We start from the raw sequence: 24,768 nt of genomic DNA on the forward strand, positions 1-24,768 counted from the left end.
GAATGAGCATCACCATTCTCCACTATGAAATTGCATGGCATGGTATGTAGCTTGCAGTTTCAAAGGAGTTTCCATTTAAATTTCATGAAATCGGTAAGTATTCCACCCAAAATACGAGCAAGTGGAAGCTACAACTTAATATGGGAATTATTCGCAATTTTGATTTTCCCTTCTTATCAAATACCAACTGAGATGTTTTGCTTTTCACATCAACAAGACAATAACTATCCCTCGTATAATTTAACATCTACTCCCATTTGTCACTCTATTACAATAGAAAGGCATACCTTGACCAAATATCTGTAGATACACGAATCATTTTTTTTCTTTATAGCTACTACTATGTCCATCATAAGTCAAGAAAATTAAATAAAAAATATAAATTTCACACGCAACAGTCTCTTATTTGACACACATAATTTTTAAATTTATGGAGCTTTACGGTAACACACCTACACAAGTTAATCTTGTATTTTTTTTGTAAAGAATTGTCATAGCAATCGCATCAATTGTCAACAGGCAAGATGTTTACTTTGAAAAATCTTCTTCTAGCACACTTCTTCCAAGCCATTTTACCCCAGGTTGGTAGCCATCGGATTAGAAATGGTAACAAGAAGGCAACTGTTAGAAGGATATAGCCTGCCATCTCTTTTTCCTGTTTCTGTCCTTTGAGAATACCACTTACTGAAAAGCCATAACTAAACATCATAGCAAATACACATATCAGAAGCTCTCTTTGGAATGGAAATCCTCTGGTGAGATAAATTATGATGCTTAGCGATGCTGTGAGGCCCAAGGAATTCGAAAACAAGAATAAGTATGAAGTAGCATGTGAGCCAAAGATTGCTGAGGCCGCAGCAATACCAGAAACAGCTACAGGATTACGCTGTCTAAGCGGAGGTAAAATAGATGCTGGTGGCGGACCAGCTTGATTCTCATCATTTGGCTGGTTAGACATATCTAAGATGCTGGATGGAGGGGTTACCCCCGCCTGAAAGGTTACTGTGGCTATCAGGGCAGCAACTACTAATAGTACATTGCGCGTATCGCTTGGGGATTCTCTTTGAATCTGGAATTTGAAGTAGTTGAACCAGTCCTTCGATGGTTGTGACTGATGATCAGCTATATTTTGTTGATGTTTGGCCTGAGAAACAAAACTTATTGAATGATTCTCACCTGCATGTTGTAAGATCAATTGTCTTGAATGAAAATCATCGGGACTTTCCATCACAATATCAAGAATATCAGCAGCTGTCACCCCCTTAAAGTTCTTGGCATTCACCTTGATGGTTGCACAGATGCCTTTGCAGATGAGTAGCAATTCTATGGACTTAAAAATGTGAAAATTAACAGTTACATCAAATATGAGGCTTTTCAGTAAAAGCATAAGTTTCCACTTCTGAACTACTCTTATTGAATCAAAATCAATTGAAGTCTTGAAAGGGTTGTGTATAAAGGTATAGAAGAAGCCTACAGGATTTGAATTAGTTAAAGATCACAGAAGTAAAATGACTATATATAGGTGTAAGTATACCTCATGTTGCTTTGTTGAAGCAGCAATATGCAAAACAGTGTTTCCATTGAAATCAGGCCAATTTATGATTGATTGCAGTTTGTTAATCTCAAGCCACTTGACTAAAACTTTAAATGCTTCAAATTGGTAGCATTTTAGAGCCAGGTGAAGTGCAGTTTCCTGACTAAATGTGACATCTTTAAGGCAATCAGGGCAGGTGGAAAGTAATTCATCTATAACCTCAACGTTCCCTTTACTAGCAGCATAGTGGAGAGCTGTTCTTTGGCCTTTTCCTTTGAGAAGACATAATCCAGGATCCAACCTCAGAATTTGTTTCACCATTTCGACGTTCCCCATGATTGCAGCTATATCTAGTGGCCGAAAACCACCTCTGTCAAATTCTCTAGCCAGCTTCTTGTTGTGCTTCATAAGCTCAATCACAAATCTAACATGTCCACCTTTAATTGCAACATGTAGAACAGACTCCGGAGGATTACCAAATGCAACATCATCAAGAAGGGATGGATTTTCTTGAAGCAGTTTGTTTAGTATCTCAGTATCTCCCTCGCGAGAAGCTTCAATAACCAATTTTGTACTCTCCATTCTAGAGGATATCAGTTTCTGGCAAGAACTAATAATCTCACGGGCAGAATTTTTGGCCGAAGGTCATGCACACAGTTGCATCATTGCCTCATTGAACAAGATATATGTACTTGCATAGTCTACCTTGGAATAATTCCATTTAGAAAATTTGGGTTTAGGAACCAGTCATTCAATCACATTAGTAATTTGCGTCAACCAACTTCCACGGTTGTTAAGTGGAAATTGGCAAGAATTACCCGGTTGAAGAGCTGGTCTTGGTCTTTGTCGCATATTCTAAAATTCTTGCCGTATCAATCCCGGCGTATACGTGGGTATTGCGCATTGGTTTTCTTGAAACCGCCCTCCTATTCTTTTGTTGCGTTTTCCCCTCCAACTTTGAATAATCTCAGTTGCCCAGTCCAACGCCCTCTCACCCGCCATTGATAAAATTACTAGTTAACCCGTAAGCCAGTTTTTACCACCAACAACCGTAAATAACACACACACTACCTAAGGAAACCCACAGTCCAACCCAAAAGGCATGCTGACTTTCAGGCTACACTGAGAATCTTAAGTAGTATGCACACACCACTCACAATCAATGTAGGATAGAGGGAAACGGGGAGGGAAAACACCAAGACTATTGCCAAAGGCTCACACCACTTAAGTAGTAAGCCAGTTTTTACCAGCCCAAGAAAATTCAAAAAGATTTGTGATAATAATGTGATGAAGGTGGAAGGAAATGCAATGAACACGTTGCTACATCTTGCCAAGTTCATGAAAACCATTCAAAACTGGTCCACACTAGACATAAATATTCGGCTTTTTTTGAATTTTAAAAGAGAGAAACGTATCACGAACATGATTATTCACCTGGTAGGCTGGTACAAAATAGCAGAATTTATTTCTGCCCAGAAAGCTACAATGAAATGATTAGAATTTAGACAGAGAACGGATTTCCTGTAAAACAATTTATATTTGTGGCATCAACCAGTGCTCTCTCTTTAATGACACTATCTTCATTCTTCAATAAAAAAAGTAGCTCAATTACCAAAAGCTGAAAACGTATTGTCTGCCTGAGAATAGCTAATTAAACAAGTAACTAACAAGAGATAACTAAATGAGAAACAAAACTAGGAAGAGATTGAGCAAATGAATCTAAAGCATGAAACTAGTTCCTTGTTCCTAAAAGGGAGATTGTTGTGAGCACTGAGCTATTTCACACTGCGAGAACAAATTTGTTCTCAGACTGGATCGAACTGTACACATTCCATTTCCAGGTTGCTAGCGGCCTAGCAACAGGTTAGCTCCTTGTGGACACGAAAGAAAATTCAGAAATTGAGCGAGAGAGAGAGAGGGATTAATATATGGTAAAATGAGATTAAACTCGCTATAAATTGACATGATTGTCCTAATGAACCAACAAAAGAAATACAGAACAGCGATCAAGAAAGTAGCTGCATACATGCTGAAAAACATCACCAGAACTGGAGATCTTCCATCTTCAATCAGTTGCAGGGCTTGTGCATGGTAGTCTAAACTTTTGTAACTTGCAATGATTCCTCATTATCTTGGTTACTATAGGTATCAACACCGGCAGAACTGCGGATAGAATGGTGAACCACAAAGTGATGTCCTTATCTGGTGATATTGCAGCCATGGAAGTATCATAAGTTGCCAAAAGCGCAAAAAGAGAGACTAGCAACTCCATTCTTAAGGGAAATCCAGCAGTGAGAACGTTTATCATGTAAGTGGACATAAAAAATCCAATTGAATTAAAAATCAGAAAAAGACCGTAAGAAGTCTTGCGGTGAGTGCCCATTACTGCTTCTCCAGCTTTGTGGGGTTTGGTGGATGTGGCGTTTGTGCCTGTACCTTGACTAGGCAAATAGTCGTCTTGCCAAACGCCACCGGGTGGACTAAGCACAGCTTGATATGTTGCTGTTGCAATTAATACAGCTAACACAAGTAATGTGTTTCGCACTTCATTTGGAGAATCTCTAAGCTTGTCAAACTTGAAGTAGTTTAGCAACTTTTCTGAGGGAGATTGAGCACGCACTCTCCTTGACTGAGTAGCTGGTGTACTCTGAGTTATGACAGCCAAATTATAGGATGATGCTCCACTTTGAGACGGCTGCAAGTCTGCTGCCCTTCTAGCCCCAGTTGCTTTAAGCATTTCCTCTATTTCTCTATCGCCCCCTTCAGATAATAAGCTATCAATAGGCGTAAAACCCCTCTTGTTCAACAAGTTGACCTCAACTCTGCCCTCATGAAAAACATTTTTGTCGAGCATGAAATCGATTACCTGCTAACGTAGTGTAATTTCAGTTGCTGAACTTTAAAACATCACGAGACAATGAACCAATATTCAAGGCGTTTGCGACTCACCTCATACTGCTTTCTCGAGACAGCAAGATGCAAAATGGACTCACCCTGATGGTCCTTCTTATTCAAGATCTCCCCATTGTTTGACCGTAACAGGTACTGTACCAAGAATTCAAAGGCTTCGAATTGGTTGTTCTTTAAAGCCAAATGAAGGATTGTCTCACCTCGTCCAGTCACATACCCAACTGACTCGGCACAAGCAGAAAGCAGTTCGTGGATGACATGAATCCTGCCTTTAATCGCAGCATAATGAAGAGGGATTCGCCTCTCTCTTCCCTTGATCAGGCACAGAAAGCAATTTACCTGCAAAAGCTCTTTCACAATTTGTATGTCCCCATTACCTGATGCAATATGCAAGGGGCTAAATCCATCCTGGTTGAGCTCTTCAGCAAACTCCGGCCTTAAATGTAAAACCTCTTTCACATAATCAATGTGGCCTCCTATGCAAGCTATGTGCAACGGAGTCTCAGAAACTGCCAATGGAGCTGACCTGAGTAGGAGGGGATTCTCTTTTATGAGATTATGCAAGTCTTGAACATTTCCTGTCTGCGCAGCTTCGATGAGCCTCCAATCCATCCTCTTTAGGTAATCTTGCAACAGGGGCCTTGAATGATTCAGGTTTCATTATTTAGTTTTAGCTCTTCGTTCTTGGAAAATTCTGGAGGAAATACTGAAACATTTGTGTCCCTATCATTCTTTTTTGTTATGCAAGTCAAAAGGACAAAATAACTAATCCTTTTGCGTTGACCTTGAAAATGGAGCTAGAAGACAAGAAGTTGTATCATAGATGAAATCAGGTTAAGTGGTCAAAGAAGACTAGAAACCACTAGGTTTGAATAAGGGCCACCAAAAAGGAATTTAAAAGGACCTTTCTGGATCGTAGGGCGGAGGTTCGACTCCCATCTATAATGAAAAAAGTTCAAAGCCCTTTGATTTAGTCTGGTTCTTCTCATACCTACTACTATCTTCTTGTACATTTTTTCTTTAGGTTCCCCTCTCTCTCTCTCTAGATTAGAATAAATTAGTTTATATAAAAGTTATTGATGCCACACAAAAAAAAAAAAGGTCAAAGAAGGTTAGAGTTTCATCTGATTGTAACTCATTAAACTGTCTGTAGAGGTGTCAAAATAGGTGATTTGGGCGGGTTTGGGTTAATTAAAATAGGTAATGAGTATAAGCGAGTCAATTCATTTATATCCATTTAATTAGATGGGTGTAAATGAGTAAGTCAAAAATGAATTAGGTAACCCAATTATTCATTTATAACCCATTTATTTTAATTTTTTGTAAACTCATTTAAATTTAGTTTTGCAAACTAAGTTATTAATTTATACCACTCTTTGCATTCATTGTTAGTTTTAAATATTTACTTATAATACTCACTAAGTCTCATTATCAATTTTTTTTCATATGTACTCTATGTCGCAAAATTACATACTATTTAATAATTAAATAATAAAAATATAAAAATTTGTATTAAGTACTATAAAAGTTAATATAAAAATTAATCCAAAAAATTTTTTTGACCCCTATCATTTTTTTCGTGTGTAAATTTAAAATTTCATTTTGAAAAGGTAGGAAAAAAGGCTAAAACTTGTCATAAATTGGTAATACTGAAAAATGAGCAAATTAACAAACTAAGAGAAAATAAAATGATAAGATAAAACCAACAAATAATAATAATGAAACAAAAGTAGTTAAAATCATGACAAAATGAAAATTTTGAAAAAAAAAATAGGTGGGGGAAGACAATTCTAAATGGTTAATTAGATTTGATGGGTTATCCAATAATATCTATTTATTAAATAGGTATTATTGGATAATCCATTTATACTCATATGAAATGTGGACAATTACTTGTAAGATTCGTAGCCTATAACTTAGACGTGATCCGATCCCAACCCCTTCTCTGGGTCAATGTTCCTCTCTTAAGCAATATGATAAAAGCAATGTATGTGTTTGGATATAGTATTATTTGAAATAATTATTATAGTATTTTTTTGTGATATAATGTATGTAAAATAAAAAAATAATTAAAATATAAAAAAATAAATTAAAAAATATGTTTATTATAAAAGAAAAATATAATGTAAAATAATTCAGCAATCCAATCCGCTTCACACACTTGAATTGAATAAGACCTCTAGACTGTAGTTGAAGACATTTGCCTCTGCTAGCTGATAAAGTTACGTCCTCAGTCCTGACAACCAAAAATGTCAAAGAATGGGTAAAATACATAGAGTTCCGTTGTGGTATGTATCGCCAAAAGATACAACCCTCCCCATTTATTAAAAGTCCCTCGTATAACCAACTTATATTGTTAATTAAAGTGAAAAAGTGATTTCTAACCAACTGCGAGTAATGTAGCAGGTCATATTCTTCTTTATTGACAAAATTATAATTCATTTTATATTTTTTTTCTTTTTTTATTAAAAAATATCATTTCTTGCCTCTTCCCTCCTTTACAACACCATCCCTCTTTTCTTAGTTTTTTTCTTTTTTTTTTCTTTTCCTTTTCTTTCCTTATTTTTTTCTTTCGTTTTTCTTCCTCCCCCGTTGCCACGCAATCACCACTAATACACCAACACCACCACCTTCCTCTTCCTTCTCCTTCCTCTCTTGCCACCAGCCACCACCCCTTTCTCTTCCCCCCCCCACCACCCCTCCCCACTTCACCCTCCCTCCTCCTCCTCCCCATTTCTACCTTTCCTCTCCCCTCTTTCCTGCCCCTCCTCCTCTATTCATCTCCTCTCCTTAGTTAAAAATATACATTGGTTATGTGGGGATTTAATAAAAAAAAAATAGGAGAGTTTTGTGTCTTTTGACGTTATCATAGTGGGATTTTATTTTACCCAAAAAATTTTTTGCATAACTCCAAAAGAATGCTTTTATAATTCTAGTCAAATTGTCGAAAGCTAATGCAGCTCCATGAAAGTACTATTCCAGTACTAGTGGTTTTAGGTGCCAAAATGACAATCTCTATACCAGATGCTAAAGAATAGCTTCTATAATCCTAGTGAAAAACCTAAAGAAAAGCATGTACAGGAAAAGTTAGCCTAAGAATATAGTGGTCTTGCTTGGGGGTGGCCAAAATTATCTGCTAATCCAAAAATCCGTCATATCCGATCCGATCTGAAAATTAGAATATCCGAATTTGATTATTTGATCGAGTCAAAAAAGGATCGGATACCAGCTAAGATGTGGGACGGATTAGGATCACATAATTAAAAACCTGCGGATATCCGATCTGCCCCGCATATATATTTTTTATTTTTATTTTTATACACACACTATAAAATAATAAGTTAGAACTAAATAAGTAATTTTATTGAACAAATTGCATTACAAATATGGAAGACTATAGTTTATTTACAAGATTCATTTGTAGAGGCCATAATCTTATATTTTATAAAAAAAAATTTAATTAATATGGAACATATATATTAAAAATTGTGCTACTTGTTTCAAACTTTTATTCATTTTGAATTCTTTTAATTTTTTTCCTTTATCTTATATTCTCTTCACATGCTTATTTCTTGGTGGAAAACCTTTTTTTAGAAAAAAAAATTTATTAAATCTTAGATGAATATGTAAAATATAAAATTAAATTAATATAAATCATTTTTTTTAAAAAAATTAAATAATAAATGGGACGAAACGGGTACTCACTAACCCGATCCTATCTCAACGAATACCCAATAATCGGATATCAGCAAAACAGGTAAAGGTTAAAAAATGACTGACCTGCAAGGTACGGATCGAGTCAGCCAAATGGTAAATGACGCGAATACCCAATCCGCGCCTACCCCTAGTCTTGCTCTTGCCAGTGGATTTAGAAGGGGCAGAGAGCAGCACTTCACCCTCGGCAAATTTTATGGTCATTGAGCAACTTACAGAATTTTTTACCAGTTCCTCAGTAACCAATCACACTCAACCAACCCGGTAACCCCAAGGCCAGTTGTCAAAGTTGATGTCAACTATCCAATTAACATTTATTAGGAACCTTATATATTACCTATTTAACTTACCAAACTATCATTAAATCCCAAAAACACTCCTCTAACAATCCATTTATCAGTCAAAAATTATACACCATCATAACAGTTTTCTATTTATTTCACTCTCGTCAATTTATCAGTAATCCCCACCAGTTCATCCAATATTCCTCGATCAACATTTCCATTTCTAAAACACTAAGTGTTAATTTTGATCGGTGATGATGGACAAGCAACACAAAAATAAATTACAGGGCACAGGGCAAAACGACCCAGCATTTGTAGCATAATTGTCAGCACTCTTAATGCTTAATGACTTGAGTGATTTCATTGGCTCTAGGCTCAAGTGCTCAACCACATAGAGGACCCAGGTAAACACCAACTTACAAACCTGTCCAATGCATTCGAAGTGCACAAGATAGTAGTATTCAATTACTTTAAAGCACGAATGTGCCAGTGGAAACTTCAAGAGTTGTTTCCACTTTCCAAGCAACACTACGCCCACCCACCCACCCCCCCCCCCCCTCCAAAAAAATTTTTTTTGTTCAAGCTTCTTTTGCACATTAAACAATACGATTTGTCCATCAACAAGAAACTGTACAAGATGCCAAAGTACCAATGCTTCAACGAAGTAACCTCCCAAATGATGTGAGGAATTGTCCCTTAAATCCTGTAAGACTCAGACTTGGGAATGCAGATCTAGGATGTTAAGATGATTAAAATTTGAAACAACCTCCATACCCCCAATAGGCAATAGCCAGTGACTTCTTCCCAGGTGGGCTGGCCACATGCAAAGAAGGAAATGAAATTGCAAGAGCAATACCTGATGAAACACTAGTTGAGCATCAGAAAATAACAAGGTAGGCAGCACCACAAAGTTCTCCAGGTTCATGCTCATCATGAAAAAAGCCCACTGTTCAACTTGGAACAGATTCAAAAAGCAATATGACTCGCAGCTCTAAAGGATGTTATCATGTCCAGCATTAACAATAAAATTAAACAGTGTTGGCTTGCAGCACGCAAATCCCGTTTGCCACCAACCAGAAATATTATTGGGTTCATCAAACTTTGCAAAACCATCATAACATTTACTAACTATCAAGAAATAACATTTATCTATGTGCATATTCAACGGTCCTAACAAAATAAAACTATCTGCATATCAGATTGCCCAAACTCCCTCACGACAACATTATGGTGCCAGTATTTTACAGCCAAAAGTACCAGTGAGTTTGTGTGCACGGTGAAAGAGTGAGAAAAGGCACACGATAAAATTAAGAGTAAGGAGCAACTCAAGTATCAGATCCATAGAAACCAACCCTCAAACAAGATGAAATCACATTTTTCCAACCCTTCCACCATAGTCTTCTCTGTTATCAAAGTAACATCCAACAGGTTAAATGCATTGACATGATGACTCGACCTCATAAACAGATGCATCAACTTGCATCTAGCAAACTAAAGGATTAGATACTTAACTAGACCCCAAACACAACCAATTCAATCAAAATAAATCAACATGTAAACTCCAAGTCCATCTTAGATTTAAATATGTATAATTCACCATCAAACTCGTTAACTCTTCAGCTATTGCCAATCTTCACACAGGCAAGAATATTCAGGTAACCAATAACCACCACATCTATAGATATGTACAGCTTCGTCTGAAAGCCATATGATCTTTCCAAAGCTAAGACAAAAAATCTTCCGATGACATAAACAGCTTCCACTCCATACTGATGCAATATCTCTACAAACTTTCCAGTGCTTTTCTACCAATGGCATCAGCTTATCAATAATCTAACATAATCAAGGCACACCAGCATTTCGTTTCTAACAGCATCACAGCCAATATTTCAAGCTCAAAGACAATGGCCTTAATACAATTGGCAGCGTAAGCAAACACAGAAGAAAAAAGCAAACAATTGAGTCTGCCCTCATACATTCAGTGACGATATATCTAGTACATTACATTAAAAGGTAGCCATTTAACTAAGAAGCTACACCAACGTAAAGATCAACCTACCACTATCCCAAGTCCTACTTAACGTAACAAGAAAAATTAGAAGTCCTCGGTCTAAACAAGCATGAAACCCTCCTAAACTTAGTATAGAAACCAGCTCAAATAGTCATCATCCCAACAGCACAAGGCTGCCCAAAACAATCAAAGTTCTCAACTTTCACTAAACATGAACTTCACCAAAACGTTGATCAAAACAACAAAATTCACCAACCCAATCCATCTTCATCCCAGCATCTAACCCTCTTGATTCTGCATTCTCTTCACCTTTTTCAATTTCTTCTCCGAAATCGCCTTAGCAAATGCTTCCACAATCCTCTGTTGCGACTCAAGAATCATTTCAGTCCTCTTCATCTCCATCTCCATCCTCATTTCCTCCACTTCCCTTGTCATGTCCATCTTCATCCTCTCCATCCTCACGAACCCATCTCCCAGAACCCGTATGGCCGACACCATTTCTGCTAACGGGTCTCCCGTTTTCACATCACCTCCGACAACCCTTTTCCCGATATCACCTCTCCCGCCAAACCCATCTCTCAAAGCTTTAGCAGACCCATAATTTACACCAGCGTTAGGGTTAGGGTTTTGCCCACCCATCTCATCAAATCTACTATATACCTTGGCAGCCGCGGCAGGCCCCACGTTCCCCCTTCCGGGGATCCTAATTCGAAACCCAGTGCCCCCGTTCACCATACCCCCATGAAAACTACTCCGATTACTACTATTATTATTGATATAACTGCCCGTATGATTCAAGCTATTGGTGTTATATATATCTCCAATGGGCTTAACATGTGAATCTTCCTGATCTTCTTCGTCCTCATCGGCTTCCGCCGCGGCGGAGGAATTGGGACCTTTTTCCATGGCGTCCATGCGTTTAAAGTGGACCCAGGCGGAGCAATACCTGTGGCTCTTAGATCCACCGTAGGGGGCGGCGCGTTGGATCTCGGCACGGTAACGTTTCCTCAGCTTCTCCATCTTGTGCCGACACTGAACGGCGGTTTTGGGGTTGCCGATGGGACACCTAGAAGCGACGTCGTCGGCGACCTCCTGCCAGTGGTTGGCCCTGAGATTCCCACGGCGGAGGGAATACCACTTATCTCTATAAGCATCTATGAGAGCTACGGTCTCGTCGTGGGACCAGCAAGGCGGAGGGAGGCGGCGGGAAGCAGCAGCGGTGGCGATGGTCACGGCCGGTGGGCCCTCGAGAAGCGGGGGAGTAGAGCGGTCTTGGGCTGACGGAGACGAGGTAGCCATGGGGGCAATATAGCAAAAGGTGGAAGAGAGAGGCCGAGGGAGGAGGAGAAAAGTGGTTGTGACATAATGAATTATTGGTGAAGGAGGAGATTAGGTATAAAAGGAAGGGGGGGTAGGAGGGGGATGGGGGGTTGTGCGGCTGACCTGGAGATCTAGAAAGATGAGATGAGGCCACCGCTAAGGGAGGGGTGGTGGGGGAGGCTAACGTGCGCCAGGGGGGCGTAAGGGGCGGCAAGGCTGCGCACCCCAGAGTATAAATTTTGGGGGACGTTTTGTGGGGTTGGTTAGAATTTTTGTTGGTTTTTGAGTTAATAGGAGTTGGAGGAGGAGGTTCGACGAGTTTGACTGAGGCGTTGTCGTTGGCTTTTGAAACTTGGAATTGTGGGCGGGGAGGGAGGGGGGGGGGTCGTTTGAATGAATGGCGATGGAATTTAGTTAAAGCGCCCACCGCACCGCCCCAACCGCGAACGTGAATGGCCACAGCGGTCATTAGTGGGGGGGAAGCGTTTTAAGGCGTTTTGCGGCCCTTTTGATTGATTATGTAAAATTTAAAGTGTGGGTTGGGCTTGGCTGGGATGGGATGTGCAGGGCCGCAGGAGGTGTTACAAGATGGGTGGGGCATGGCTCTGCCATTTTAGTGAAAGAGAAGCACGTGAACATCACGTGACTGGTCATGACCTGGTCGTCCTGCATTCCTAACTCGTGTGTTACGTTTAGTAAAGTAATAGAAAGAAAGAAAGGGAAAAAAAAAAAAAAAAGTGCAACGTTTAGTTAATGTGCATATGGTTTGTTTGGATAGAGATTTATTAGCCAAAATTTATTTGCTTACATCATCATTACAATTTTCAATGCACCTTTTTATCTTCCCAATTTTACCTTTTTATCTCACAGACATCACATCACAAAAAGTGCTACAGTAAAAATATCTCAAATAATTTACAAATAATTGAGGTTCTAATCAAAATGAAATTCGTCTTGATATTCTGAGCGGGCTACAATCAAGTTGAGTTAAGTTCGAATTTTACTCGAGTAGAAATTTTTGAAATAGAACTTGAGCTCGTCGAATTCTTCATATAGTTGAGCTCGAACTTTGCCTTATTCAAGCTCGAGTCCGAATTCGATCAAATTGAACTCAATCGAGTTTTAAGTAAACTTTTTAAATAAATTTCATAAATTTATAATAAATAATTAAAATTATATTATAAATATACTACTCGATAAAGCTCAACGAGTACTCAAGTTTTGATTTTCTTTTTTTTTTTTACTTGAAATAGACTCGATTACCTTATTAAGTGGTTCGAACTCGACACGAATTCGATAAATGCCAAGTTCAAATCGAGTCTTTGATCAAGCTACTCACTAACCCAAGTCGAGTAATTTGGTTAATTTAGACCCCTAATTCTGAGCTTTATTTTTGAAATTGTTATATCACATTAAAATCACGATAGTGAGAGTAATATAAATAACTTATAATGCAGAATAACCCATAAAAGTGGTAAGAATTATGATTCAATAACAATACAAACTAACCTACAGAATAACAAATATACTTTGTATTTAAAGATGGGAAATTAAAAAAAAAAGTTAGTCTTTTGTTTATTAAAATGGCAAGCCAATTCACATCCCGACAATTTCTAAAAGTAAAACAAGATTTTTTTTTTAAAAGGTTGAGAGTTGCGATTTTGCCTTTTGTTTTTAATTTTTTTTAGGATTACAAAGATCCACAACAGTGAGAATAATAAACACATATTATAAAGTAACCTGCAAAATGGTAGAAATCATAATTCAATATTATTTCAAACTAACTCACATAAAATGTGAAAAGAATAAGATTTTGACCCCTAAACCAATTTCTTATTGTCCGCTTCTTTTGTTGGATGATAATATATCAATTCTTTTTTCTTTTAAGCATATATTGACAACGTATACATTATTACATTTGTATGCATGTTATTTAATTCCACTTTAAGTTTGAAATTTTTTTTGTACACAGATCGTTAATGTTTTAATCCACTGTTTAATTGACAACAGATGATATGCCCATTCTTTCAACCAATATACGTGTTCAAATTGAAAGGCATGAGCACTGCATATGGCAATTTTGAGTTGTTGATGCATGTTGGGATCTATTCGAGTATAAGCCTGTACCATTTATAATTCTGTTTTCCTTTTTTCTTTTGGTTTTTTGACTTATTATGTCTAGTTTACAGTTTAAATCTCAATAAAATAAAATTAATATATATATATGTGTGTGTGTGTCTGTTGCATAGCTGACGCTGTTGAACTTTTGTGCACGAGTCAAAAACCAATTGATATGTAGTCCCGAGTTCATTCAAAGGGCAAAAAGGTTGGATCCGGTGGAAACCGGGGTTTTGAACCCGACGTGAATCGAACACGCAACCTTCTGATCTGGAGTCAGACGCGCTACCATTGCGCCACGGATCCGTTGTTGTTATGCTGACTGGTATCCTTTTCTTATAATAGGTATAATTGTTCTTTCTCTTGACTACTTCCCAACACCGTTGATATTGAAGTAGGGGTGGCAATTTTCGACACGACCTGAAAACACGACACGAACGTAATACAAAATTAATGGGTTTGGGTTGAGGTTTCGGGAATTCGGGTCAGAATCGGGTTGGACCCGATGAACCCGAAAAGAAAACATGTCAATTTCGGGTTAGCCCGTGGTGACCTGATATGACTCGATATGACCCGTTTACGAATTAAAAATAATTTAATAAACATAAAAATAATTTTATCTAACTAAACTAAGTTATTCCTTTTTTCAAAGGCATTAATTACTTAATCCTAAATGAATTTATTTAATTTGTGTGAAGTTGAAATTATTATATTTGGACAAATAATATATTATATTATTTTTTACTTTTATACTGTTTTAATTTATTTTATATTTTGTTTGGGATAAAACACTTTTACGGTGTTTAATTTATTTTAGATTTGGTTTGGAATTATTTATTTAAAATTTTATTACTTGATTATGTAATTAGTTTTGTGAGAAATTGATTTTATTAGAAATTACAGTGATAAATTAATAAATTAAAATTAAGTTTCGGGTCATTTCGGGTCGACCCGCCAACCCGACAACCTGAAATTTTCGTGTTCGGGTCAGCATACCTGACCCCGTCACAGGTTGGCGGGTCGAGTTCGGGTCAACAGATTTTCTGACGGGTTGACCCGAACCCGACCTGCCAACGTGATTTGGACCCGAATTGCCACCCCTATATTGAAGGTAGGGATGTAATCAACCCGAGCGGCTCGCGAGCTCGGTCAAAAGCTTGACTCGAACTCAGTCAACTCGAGTTCGAGCAGCTCGATAAGCTAAACGAGTTGAGTTTGAACATCCAAAAGCGATGCTCGAAAACTCGTCGAGCCTTATCGAGCATTTTAATTTTAATTATTTAATATATATTATTATAAAATTACTCTTATACCCAAAAGAGTTGTTGAATTTACAAAATATTTTGAATCGTATAAAAATTTTTAAAGGGCAATAATGTATTTTAGCACAAAAATTATCAAGAAAATGAAGTTTAGTAACTCGAGCTCGATCGAGCTCGATAAGGCTCGATTGACTCGACCCATGTGAGCCGAGCTTGAGTATTGCGAGCAAGTTTCGAGCTCGAGCTCAAACTCGAACTCCAATAATACTACTCGCTCGAGCTCGAGCACCTTTCTTATATGTCGCGATACTCGAACTCGATTCGACTCGATTACAGCCCTAATTGAAGGGTTGACTTTTAGTGTGGACGGCTGCACCAAGTAAATAAATGTTCTTTTATGCTAAAAGGATTCATATTATTTAAATACTAGCTCTTTTTTTTTTTAAAAAAAAAAAGGGGGACTATTTTCCATTTTTCCTCGATTCAAAAGGTATGTTGCATATTCCGTGAACCATATAATTCTTTGTCAATGTGTGGGGATTGATTGAACAAATTGTGTTTATATCCTTTATCACCACGTAATCTTAAATTATTCAACCCCCACAGGCCACAGCCCAAAAAAAAAAAAAAAAAGTTTAAGGGCGGCTCTATACTTGGAGTCACGTGACGGCTTAGCTCAAGGGCTCACAGAATTCGATGTCGCGCTTGCAACAAGGACAACCAAAATGCCAACTCACAATGTCAAGGACTTTGCAAGACATGTCCCTGGCCATTTGCCGATGATCGGGGCAAAAGATTGTCTGCACGCAGCAAGACAATGGGCGAGCCAACGAAACCACAACACAACACAACAAGGACCACAGCGAGAATTTGTTGTTGTATAATTTGTTCTGTAGGAGGGAAAGAGTCCTTTGTCATCTTTGATTGTTTATTTTCATTTCCGGCCTCCTCCAATGATTTTTCAACTTTAGAACAGCGAAAGAAAATGATGTACGTTTTATCAGCTGTTGGTGGTCACAGAAGTCATGACCACCAGAGGTGCATCACCCATCCGAAGGAGCCAAGAATGTAAGAGAGTTTGCATCCCATCACGACATAATTTTGCACCAGTGATTGTTTCATCATTCAAAGCACTGAGAGACTGCATAATTTCTACAAGCAATAAAAACCCCTCCCTACTGTTTTCAACTTTCAGTTCATCTGGATTAGCTATTTTTAAAAAAATTTACTGTAGCATAATTTTTAGAGTATATTTTGAAATATTTTTATAAAATATTTAAAAATGGTAGAGTTTTTAAAATATTTGTTAAACATTAAAAAATTATAAACTGCTTTAAGATTACTTTTTAAAAATTTTTATAATATTTAAAAAACTAATTTTTGAAAAATTGATGGATCCAAATGGAGAATTTTTCTACTATTTGGGGTGCCGTTTTTTCGCTATAGCACGTGACATCAGGTGCTTTTCAGTTTCTTGATTGCTGTATTACAACCTTCAGTTACAATTGATTGAATCAATTACAAGAAGACTGCCAGACTTTAACCGCTTTCATTTGGCTAGTGTCCCACTCCCGCTGCAATGGATGGAACACTAATGCGTCGTCAATTGTCAAAAGTCCACAAATTGGAAAAGTCAGCTTCAGGCGATTGGCAGAAATGTCGCCGGCCAATCTGCCCATGTGCACCCCCAGGGCAATCATTGGAAAACTATTACTCGTATTAGAGAAAAAAAAGGAAAGAAAAAAAAAAAAAAAACTGCTGGCCAAACGTTTGCCCAAAATAATGCACAAAATTGAAAAATTTATTTGTGAAAGCTCTTGTCATCGTCGTCGTTCGTTCAACCGGTTTCTTACGAGTTACTCGTTGAATGCTCAGATAAAGCTGTGGGCTAGGATTCTAAGAGAAATTTACGGTCGTTCGTTTCAGGTCATTTTAATAAACATTGAAATTCTACTTCCCGCTGGTTAAAATGCAAACACAATTCAGTTGGTTGATACAGCCACAAACTAGGACGAAAACAAAAGGCCGTTGGATTATCATATCAAGAAAGAGTAGCACCTAGTTCAGCAATGGCAGATGGCGAGTATAGAGAGACCAAGGAGGCCAATCATAAGCCATCCATCACTTTTTAACTCTACATAATCGTTCGTTTGATCATTTCTCAATATACATGTTTTAGCTCTTCATGCCTGATAACTAGTAAGAACAGCCAATTCGACCGATAAAAATACCAAAGATATAGATTAGATGATCAAACAAAAAAGGAAAATCAAAATTCACAAAAGGACGAACATTTGCTGTGGTGGTGTAACAATAAAATGCTTCATATCACCAACAAAAGAGCATAAAAATTGCCCTCATTAGAACTTCTAACCACATCAGCAAGATTCCGCCATCGTGGCAGAAAATTTTAACCAGATAAAAGAGACCTAACCATACAGACCCAATCACCTAAGAGCCTCGATATATTAACTAACCATCACCAGGTTATGCACCTCAGTTCTGTTAAAAGGAAAGCCCTGGTAAGGACAGTAGAGAATATAAATGAAACGGCAACACGCAGAGAAGTGAAAATGAGATTCTATGATAGCCGAAATATATTATTGGGTTACATCATAAAGATAGTACCAAAACTACATCTAACATCCCTAGAGTGGAAAACAGAAATTAAGTAATTTTAAGATAAAATATTGCTTGACTATATCAAAATAAGGGTTGCCTGGATTCTTCAGGCTTCAATATTAATTCGCAAGCCAAGTGCACTCGCTGGTTATTATCGACAATCCTCGTCGAGTGTCTTGAGTACGAACCATTTAACATCTGATGTGAAAAACTGAAATATTGAAAGACATTGAGGAGCATTTTGCATTTTCTACACACATTGCTAAGTTAGTATTTCTAAAGGGGAGAAAATGATCTGTCAGACGAGGAAAGCTTCAAGGGATGACCACAACAGGGCGCCCAACTTGATTACTGACGCCAAAAGGGAATGCAAAAAATTCCTCGATAACTGCATTACTATCACCCATTAACTTTCAAACAATTTACATTGCTCTACATAACTTACAATAACCCCATCGCTTTGCTGTATGTGAAGTTGAATACTAATGTTCCATGGCCTCGTGTACTTTTGCAAGGGGAACTATAACCATCCTTGTGATTCATCAAAAAAAAATCAAATAAATTCCAACCCAACCCCCTCTCAGCAACCATCAGTAAAACCACTATCAAAGGAAAACAGAACACTAAATGACAGCTTAAAATTGGACATGTAACTCTAGCAATGATCGTAGTCCTGTGGAGATAAAACCATGCTAGCAAACAAGAGGCACCCAAGATAAGTTATAGACCAAGTTCCCAGCTTGCACTCTTCCAAAAGGTTGCCTTCACTAAAAAATATGTCTAAGAAAGCTAAAATCAATCAACTTTTGAAATAACAAAATCCTTTGAGAAGAACCCTCTGTATCAAGTTCACCTGAATTCGTCCTTTAAGAAAATGTCCATCTTGCAGAAACCTAAGATGGGCACACAAAGCCTAATATTTTATTAATAAACTGGAAACTGTTTCCTAGCATGTGCTAATTTCACGCTGAAGTTCATACTCGCATGCCATCTTAAACTCCCATGCTCAAGAAGACAAGTACAAATATACACAAGTTACTAAAAGATCCATCCGTGTTGCTTAATTAGCACACAACGATACTGAAAATTTTAAGTACTCAAATCTCTGCAATGATTATCATATTGCTTTGAGGGCAGAACCTGGGAAACAATTTATCAATTTCAATCTGGATGGTGCTTTGAGATACTTTAATCTGCAAATACTGCATTGGAAAATAAGTACCGTCTGTAACCACATGTGAAGCAACCCCACCTTTCGAACTAAACCAGCTGTCAATGGAAACAAATACTAATAGAGAGGGCCTACTCATTCTGTAAATTTGGTCATATCTTACAGGGGGATTTCCTTTATGAAATATACTTTGAAAACACTAATTTTTGTCTCTTCTTCTCAATGTCTTGCAAATTTCCATACAGCAGAAATGAACGAGACGATGGAATATCCAAACTGCCTAACTATAGTTGGAGCAATACAGTCCCATTCAGATTAACTTGTACAATTCTCTTCTCCTCCAGCCACGAAAAGGCTTCACATCTCAAACCGATGGGATCAAAATGAGTTTCAGAGTTCCACAAAATCCTAGCCTCTTTGTCAAATCAGATCTGTACATACAAGTTGACGAGTAACCAAGATGCTCCTTCATAGATAGCTCTTATGCACCATAAACATAACTTAAAACTCATCACTTCCCTTTACCACAACTAAAATGAATGGGAATCCAGGGGCAGACAGCTTAATCCTATCTAGCTTAGTCGACACTTATAAATATCTTATAAATATAAAGCCATGACTCGTGAAGCAACAAAATCACATACCTCAATAGTAAGATCCAGAACCACCACTTCCCATATAACTACTACCACCCATGCCACGACCAGAATAGAGTGAAGAATATGAGCTTCCACCAACCTGCAGTTCACAGAAATGGGGCCAAAAAAAAAAAAAATTGACAAAGAGGGTAAGCATGCCTGACCGCTCCAAATAAGCATCATAGAAAAAGGAAGTCACTGTAAAAGAGAAGCCAAAAAACTTACGTCACTACCACGAGGCATGTAATCACCACTAAAGCCTGATGAGTACATCCCACTAACATCACTACTGCTATAGGAGCCTGCAAACCGTGACACCAAATGCCAAGACATCATAAAAAAGTTTCATCCTGTACAGTTATGAATTCATAGAGCAAATGGATTCAGAATCAATCATGTGTGTCATATGAATGCAGACTAAAAAACTGAAGGCCAATTTTGCAATATATCAATGTATAGCAAAACTAGGTCAAACCTCCACCATATCCCATGGCCTGGCGGCCACCATAAAGCCCATGGGAATCTTGGCTGGACATGGAACTTCGGCTACCACCATATCCTACACTGGACCTCCCAAGTCTGAAATCAAGTAATAGATGTTGAAATTAAATCAATAACTTCCCAAATCTCACTGGCAAGTTACTCCATGGAAAAAAAAAAAAAGGCAAATTACTCCAGTTGGATAAAGGAAAGCAAATTACTTGATGTTTAAGAAAATATTACCTATCACCATAAGCATCCCCATATTGAGAAGCACTGCCACTGCCACTAAGATCATAATCCAAACGAGCACGAGATTGGCGTACCCCTGCCTCCACATAGCGTTGAGGTACATCATCCTTGCATGTATAACAAAGTCAACTTAGATCTTGCAGCCTTACCCAAGTCATGAACAGGGAAAAAACAAGCACCAGATCAAATATCAAACAGCCCAAAAAAATTAACTACCAAGGCACTGTATGGACGCTTTGACCCAGGCATTGAATCGTATTCCCGGCCACGGCTTTCACGGTAGGCTGGAGGTGGCCTATCATATCTTTGCCCATAACCATCATCAACATAATCCCTTCTTGGCACTGGACGAGAAGGAACTCTAGACAGATCAGGGTAGCCAGATCCACGAGATGAATAGTCTTCCCTATATGATGCACGCCTGTCAGCAGGAACTCTAGAACTATACTCTGCAGCTGCTCTACTCCTTGGTGGAAGCTCTTCACGGCGACCATAATCCCTTTTCAAGCTACTCTTAGGATATGGTTCAACTGGGGCAGGTGCAAATGTCAATAATGATAATATACCAACACAGCAACTTTGAATATAATATAGAAGCGTGCATATCTGCATACCAGGTGGTCTCCTCTCATAGGACCTTGGAGGGGGAGCCACAGCTCTGGCCCTAGGTGGTGGAATGTCCATAACTGGGCGTCTATCTCTGAAACCAGCAGGCCTTCTAAATCCACGATCCACAACAGGTGGCATACGTGGTGGAACACCTCTTGTTCCACGAACAGGGATAGCATGTGGAACTGGACGGCTCCATGGACCCCTTACAGCCCGAACAGGCCCACGGCCAGGTCGATAGTCCCCACGAGCAATATGTTTTCCTTTGCCCCTCTGAAGTGGCCTAGACAATCTGGCCCTAACTTTTGCCTGAAAGAGCATAATTTGGTAAAGCAGCTTGAAAACAACAAAAAGAACCCAAAGAAATGAAGAACCCACCTTACTATCTCCTTCACCCAGCTCTTCGTTATTGATGCTTTTGGCACATGTAACTGCAGCATCATGGGTGGTAAACGTGACAAATCCAAAATCCTTTCTTTTGGCCGATGGCATGTTGCGTGCAAGCTCAACCTTTTCAATATCACCATAAGTCTTCAGAAGTTTACGTACTTGATCCTCATCCCAAGAAGAGGGAATCCCATCCACAAAAACTGTTTTCACCTGAATGCAGAAACATAAAAAATAATCACAAACCATCCAGCTTTGACTTTAGTATTTGAAGCCTCAAGGGAAGCTAAACTACTCCCAAACTAAGCAGATAAAACCCAAATCTGCAGATTAAACTCCACCAAATCAAAATGCATCACTACCCTTCCTAGCAAATATTTGGGCAAAAAAATGTCAACACAGAAAAAAAAAAAATCAACACCACAAAATAAATTATCCCGTCAAATCCAATATCTAAAGCTCTCCAAATGTCATTGTCACGCATAATGATCACCAGAAGAACAGAAAAAGAAACAAGGATCAAAGGAAACCACCCTAGGACAAGATCCTTCCAGTTGGTGTAGAAATGTTGGTCTGAGTCTGTTACCTGAGCCATGATCTCATCACCAGGGTCAATGAAGGAATCTGCAAAAGAAACCTTAGCAGGCCTATCAACTCCAAACACAACATCTCTCTTCTGTAAACGTTTAAAAGCATCCATGGCATCAGAACGAGAAGAAAACTCTAGAAAAGCAAAGCCTCGATTCAGTCCATCATTGTTACTGTCCTCAACCAATGTAAGATCCTCAATGTTTTCAATGCCATACTGCTTTAACTTCTCTTTCAACTGGAAGCACATTAAAATCAGTAAGACAACATATGAACAAATCTTATCTTAATAATTAAAAGCACGAAGATTGACACTTCATTGTGGAACATTTATTTGTCCTGAACTACTTACAGCCTCCTTTGTCCACGTTTTGCAAATATTACCCAGGAATAGAGTATCACTGTCTTGACTTGGAGTAACACCACATTGCTTTCCATGCACCTGGAATTTGGGGTTGCCAAAAAATGTAATTCAACATATGAACTAAATTGAGTTTTCTTCAGAACTAAGAATCAGAAAAATACCACTGGATTTTTGAGCTCTGAACAAGCTCGTTTAGCTTGTCCTACAGTTGCAAAACGGAGGAAGGCAAATCCCTTGTTCTTCTTAGTCTGAGGATTCATCATCAGCCTAACTTCAGTAACCTCACCAACTTCACTGAAGACTTTCCTAAGATCATCCTCAGTAGCATCCTTGTCTAAACCCCCAACAAAAATCTCAAACTCCTTTCTCTTGCGTCTTTCTTTGACAAGCTCATGGTGGTCCTCTTCTTCTTCATTGTCAACCATCTCAGCACGCTCCTCAACATCATGCTCATCATCTTCCTCACCCTCAAGCTCCTCTTGAACATCTTCAATTTCCTCCTCAACTATGTCAGCCTCTTCCTCAACAGGGTCTTCTTCTATTTCATCCAATTCTTCTCGAGCATCCTCCTGCTCAATTTCCTTCTCATCATAGTCAACACTGCCATACTCTTCTGGCTCATACTCAGGATCATTATCCTCCAAATCTAACCTCTCACCCCTTTCAAACTCATCACCAGACTCTTTCACATCGTCATCTTCTGTTAGAAAGGAGATGAAGTTATCCAGGCCAGTCAGCAGAATGAAACCACAATAAATTCTACCTCCCATTCATAACCAACTTAAAAATGAGATTTGTTGATCACATCATATCAAATCCAGAAAGAAACAATATCATGCTTGATGAAAAGTGTATCTCCCCTATAATAGACTTTTCACTGGTATACAACAAAATCTGGTTTATTGAACATCCCGGAGAGCAGTAATATTTACAAGATAGCAAGTAGCTAGGCGCACAGATGTCCAAAACTAGAATTTACACTCTTTTCCTTCTTGTCAGGAGACACAAGTAGAACCTTTTGTAGTTTCCATTTTGGCTACAACTGGTTCCTTATCAGGAAATAGAAAAAAAATGGAGGATTCTGGTCTTCTTTCCGCCAATAGAGCATATCCTTAGGGTAAGTCATCAGGAGCTTTAAACCAAACATATAGAAGATAGAAGTACAGCGAAAAGAAGTTACCACAAATAGAATTGACATGAAAATTGGAATTGAATTATTTCACAAAGCAATAATGATAATGCAATGAAGCTAGAATCAGTTGCTATTGGTAGAAACATGTATATACACCATCTAGAAATATTTCATGACGTCATCCAGCCATCAAAAGTTAAAACAGAGAACTTTTCCTCGTCCTGATATAAACTAGAGCAGCGCAACTCTCACCCAATACTTCACTTGCGCATACCGCCTCACTCATTTATATCCGAACCAATAAAAACAAAAAAGCATTGAAACATCTCTAAAAATACCTAAAAGCTATTAAAAGATACACTTCCACTTGTCAAAAGAGATCCAAATCAGCAGACCCATAAAAAATAGTCAGAATTCATGCTTTTAATTGCCTCAATAACTTATTATCCAACATAACTGAATTTTAACAGTCAGAATTGAAACTAACAATTTTTCCATTCCGCAACTGACAAAAAGCAACATTCTCTTGGAGAAGATACCCAAAATACAACCTATTCACGTTCTTGCCTACCCCAAAAATAAAACAAAACATAAACAGAAAATATAAAATTAGCTTCAGGAAGAAAAAACCTAATGATATTCAATGAGCTTCAGTACAGAAAGCTCGGACTTATATAATTAGCCGCAAAAAGCAATTTTGTAGATATTCCGGCTTTTCAAAATTTTATCATACGAGTTATCAGAATAATTCAGGTAAAGTTACTGAGAGTTCAAATCATAGGAAAAAATAGCAGAAATTGAGAGTTAAATTACTCACTTCTCCGAGAAGCAACTCCGTTGTCCACTGATTTAACCTCAGGCTCCTTCTCCAACTTCGCCTCTTTCTTCGACTCCGCCGCCGTGAAAGGTGGCGGCGGTGACCTTTTATATTCGACAGGCTCTTCTGGTTGGACTTCCACGGCACGTACCTCCTCTACTTTGATAGGTTCATCAACTTCGGCCGGAGCCGGCGCGGGCTCTTGCGCTTTGGCTTGGGCCCTCCCGGCCCCTCTCCCGCCTCTTCCGCCCCTCTTTGACCCCGGCCCCGGGGGCAATTTCTTCGCCGCTCTTGGAGGCATAATTTGTGTATGATAAAAAAATCAACAAAAAAATAGAATTCCAAGCTTAAATTAAACAGAAAAAAATTGAAAAACAGATTCAATCTTTGATGAAATTAAACGAAATTTGAAACTGCTGATTTAATCATACGTTTATTTAGTTGGGTATATAGAGGGAGATTACGAGGAAAAAAGATCGAAACTTGAAAGCCCTAAAAAATGGATAGCATTTCAGGTTGTTTGGAAACCCTAGTGGACTTTGGTTATAAATGGGT

At 38.3% G+C, this 24,768-nt stretch overlaps 4 protein-coding genes and 1 non-coding gene across 6 annotated transcripts; all 5 read right to left on the reverse strand.

The window, feature by feature from the left end:
* Nucleotides 1-217: 217 nt before the first annotated feature.
* Nucleotides 218-2,304, reverse strand: LOC113724088 (uncharacterized). Its single transcript, XM_027247029.2, has 2 exons — nt 1,535-2,304; nt 218-1,330 (listed from the first exon to the last, which is right to left on the reverse strand). Exons 1-2 carry the CDS (start codon nt 2,114-2,116, stop codon nt 506-508), a joined length of 1,407 nt encoding a protein of 468 aa, XP_027102830.1. The 5' UTR covers nt 2,117-2,304; the 3' UTR covers nt 218-505.
* Nucleotides 2,305-3,455: 1,151 nt separating this feature from the next.
* Nucleotides 3,456-5,206, reverse strand: LOC113724089 (ankyrin repeat-containing protein BDA1-like). The gene is made up of 2 exons (XM_027247030.2): nt 4,484-5,206; nt 3,456-4,400 (listed from the first exon to the last, which is right to left on the reverse strand). The coding sequence occupies exons 1-2, from the start codon at nt 5,054-5,056 to the stop codon at nt 3,600-3,602; spliced, it is 1,374 nt and encodes a 457-aa protein (XP_027102831.2). The 5' UTR covers nt 5,057-5,206; the 3' UTR covers nt 3,456-3,599.
* Nucleotides 5,207-10,382: 5,176 nt separating this feature from the next.
* LOC113726895 (uncharacterized) lies at nt 10,383-12,157 on the reverse strand. Its single transcript, XM_027250811.2, has one exon. It carries the CDS (start codon nt 11,750-11,752, stop codon nt 10,733-10,735), a length of 1,020 nt encoding a protein of 339 aa, XP_027106612.1. The 5' UTR covers nt 11,753-12,157; the 3' UTR covers nt 10,383-10,732.
* A 1,968-nt stretch (nt 12,158-14,125) lies between these two features.
* On the reverse strand, nt 14,126-14,197 carry TRNAW-CCA (transfer RNA tryptophan (anticodon CCA)). The gene has a single exon. It is a non-coding gene; the product is annotated as a tRNA-Trp (tRNA).
* Nucleotides 14,198-18,959: 4,762 nt separating this feature from the next.
* On the reverse strand, nt 18,960-24,768 carry LOC140003700 (uncharacterized). 2 transcript variants are annotated; one of them, XM_072075380.1, is made up of 12 exons: nt 24,214-24,768; nt 22,426-22,964; nt 22,253-22,342; nt 21,899-22,138; nt 21,304-21,525; nt 20,931-21,234; nt 20,533-20,846; nt 20,308-20,423; nt 20,060-20,163; nt 19,810-19,886; nt 19,591-19,684; nt 18,960-19,377 (listed from the first exon to the last, which is right to left on the reverse strand). In XM_072075380.1, the coding sequence occupies exons 1-11, from the start codon at nt 24,512-24,514 to the stop codon at nt 19,592-19,594; spliced, it is 2,400 nt and encodes a 799-aa protein (XP_071931481.1). In that variant the 5' UTR covers nt 24,515-24,768; the 3' UTR covers nt 18,960-19,377; nt 19,591. The 2 variants fall into 2 exon arrangements, with proteins under 2 accessions (XP_071931481.1, XP_071931482.1); XM_072075381.1 differs by lacking the exons at nt 18,960-19,377; nt 19,591-19,684 and having other exon boundaries at nt 19,814-19,934; nt 24,214-24,664.

The sequence above is a fragment of the Coffea arabica genome, chromosome 2c (assembly GCF_036785885.1).
Source record: "Coffea arabica cultivar ET-39 chromosome 2c, Coffea Arabica ET-39 HiFi, whole genome shotgun sequence".
Lineage (NCBI taxonomy): Eukaryota > Viridiplantae > Streptophyta > Magnoliopsida > Gentianales > Rubiaceae > Coffea > Coffea arabica.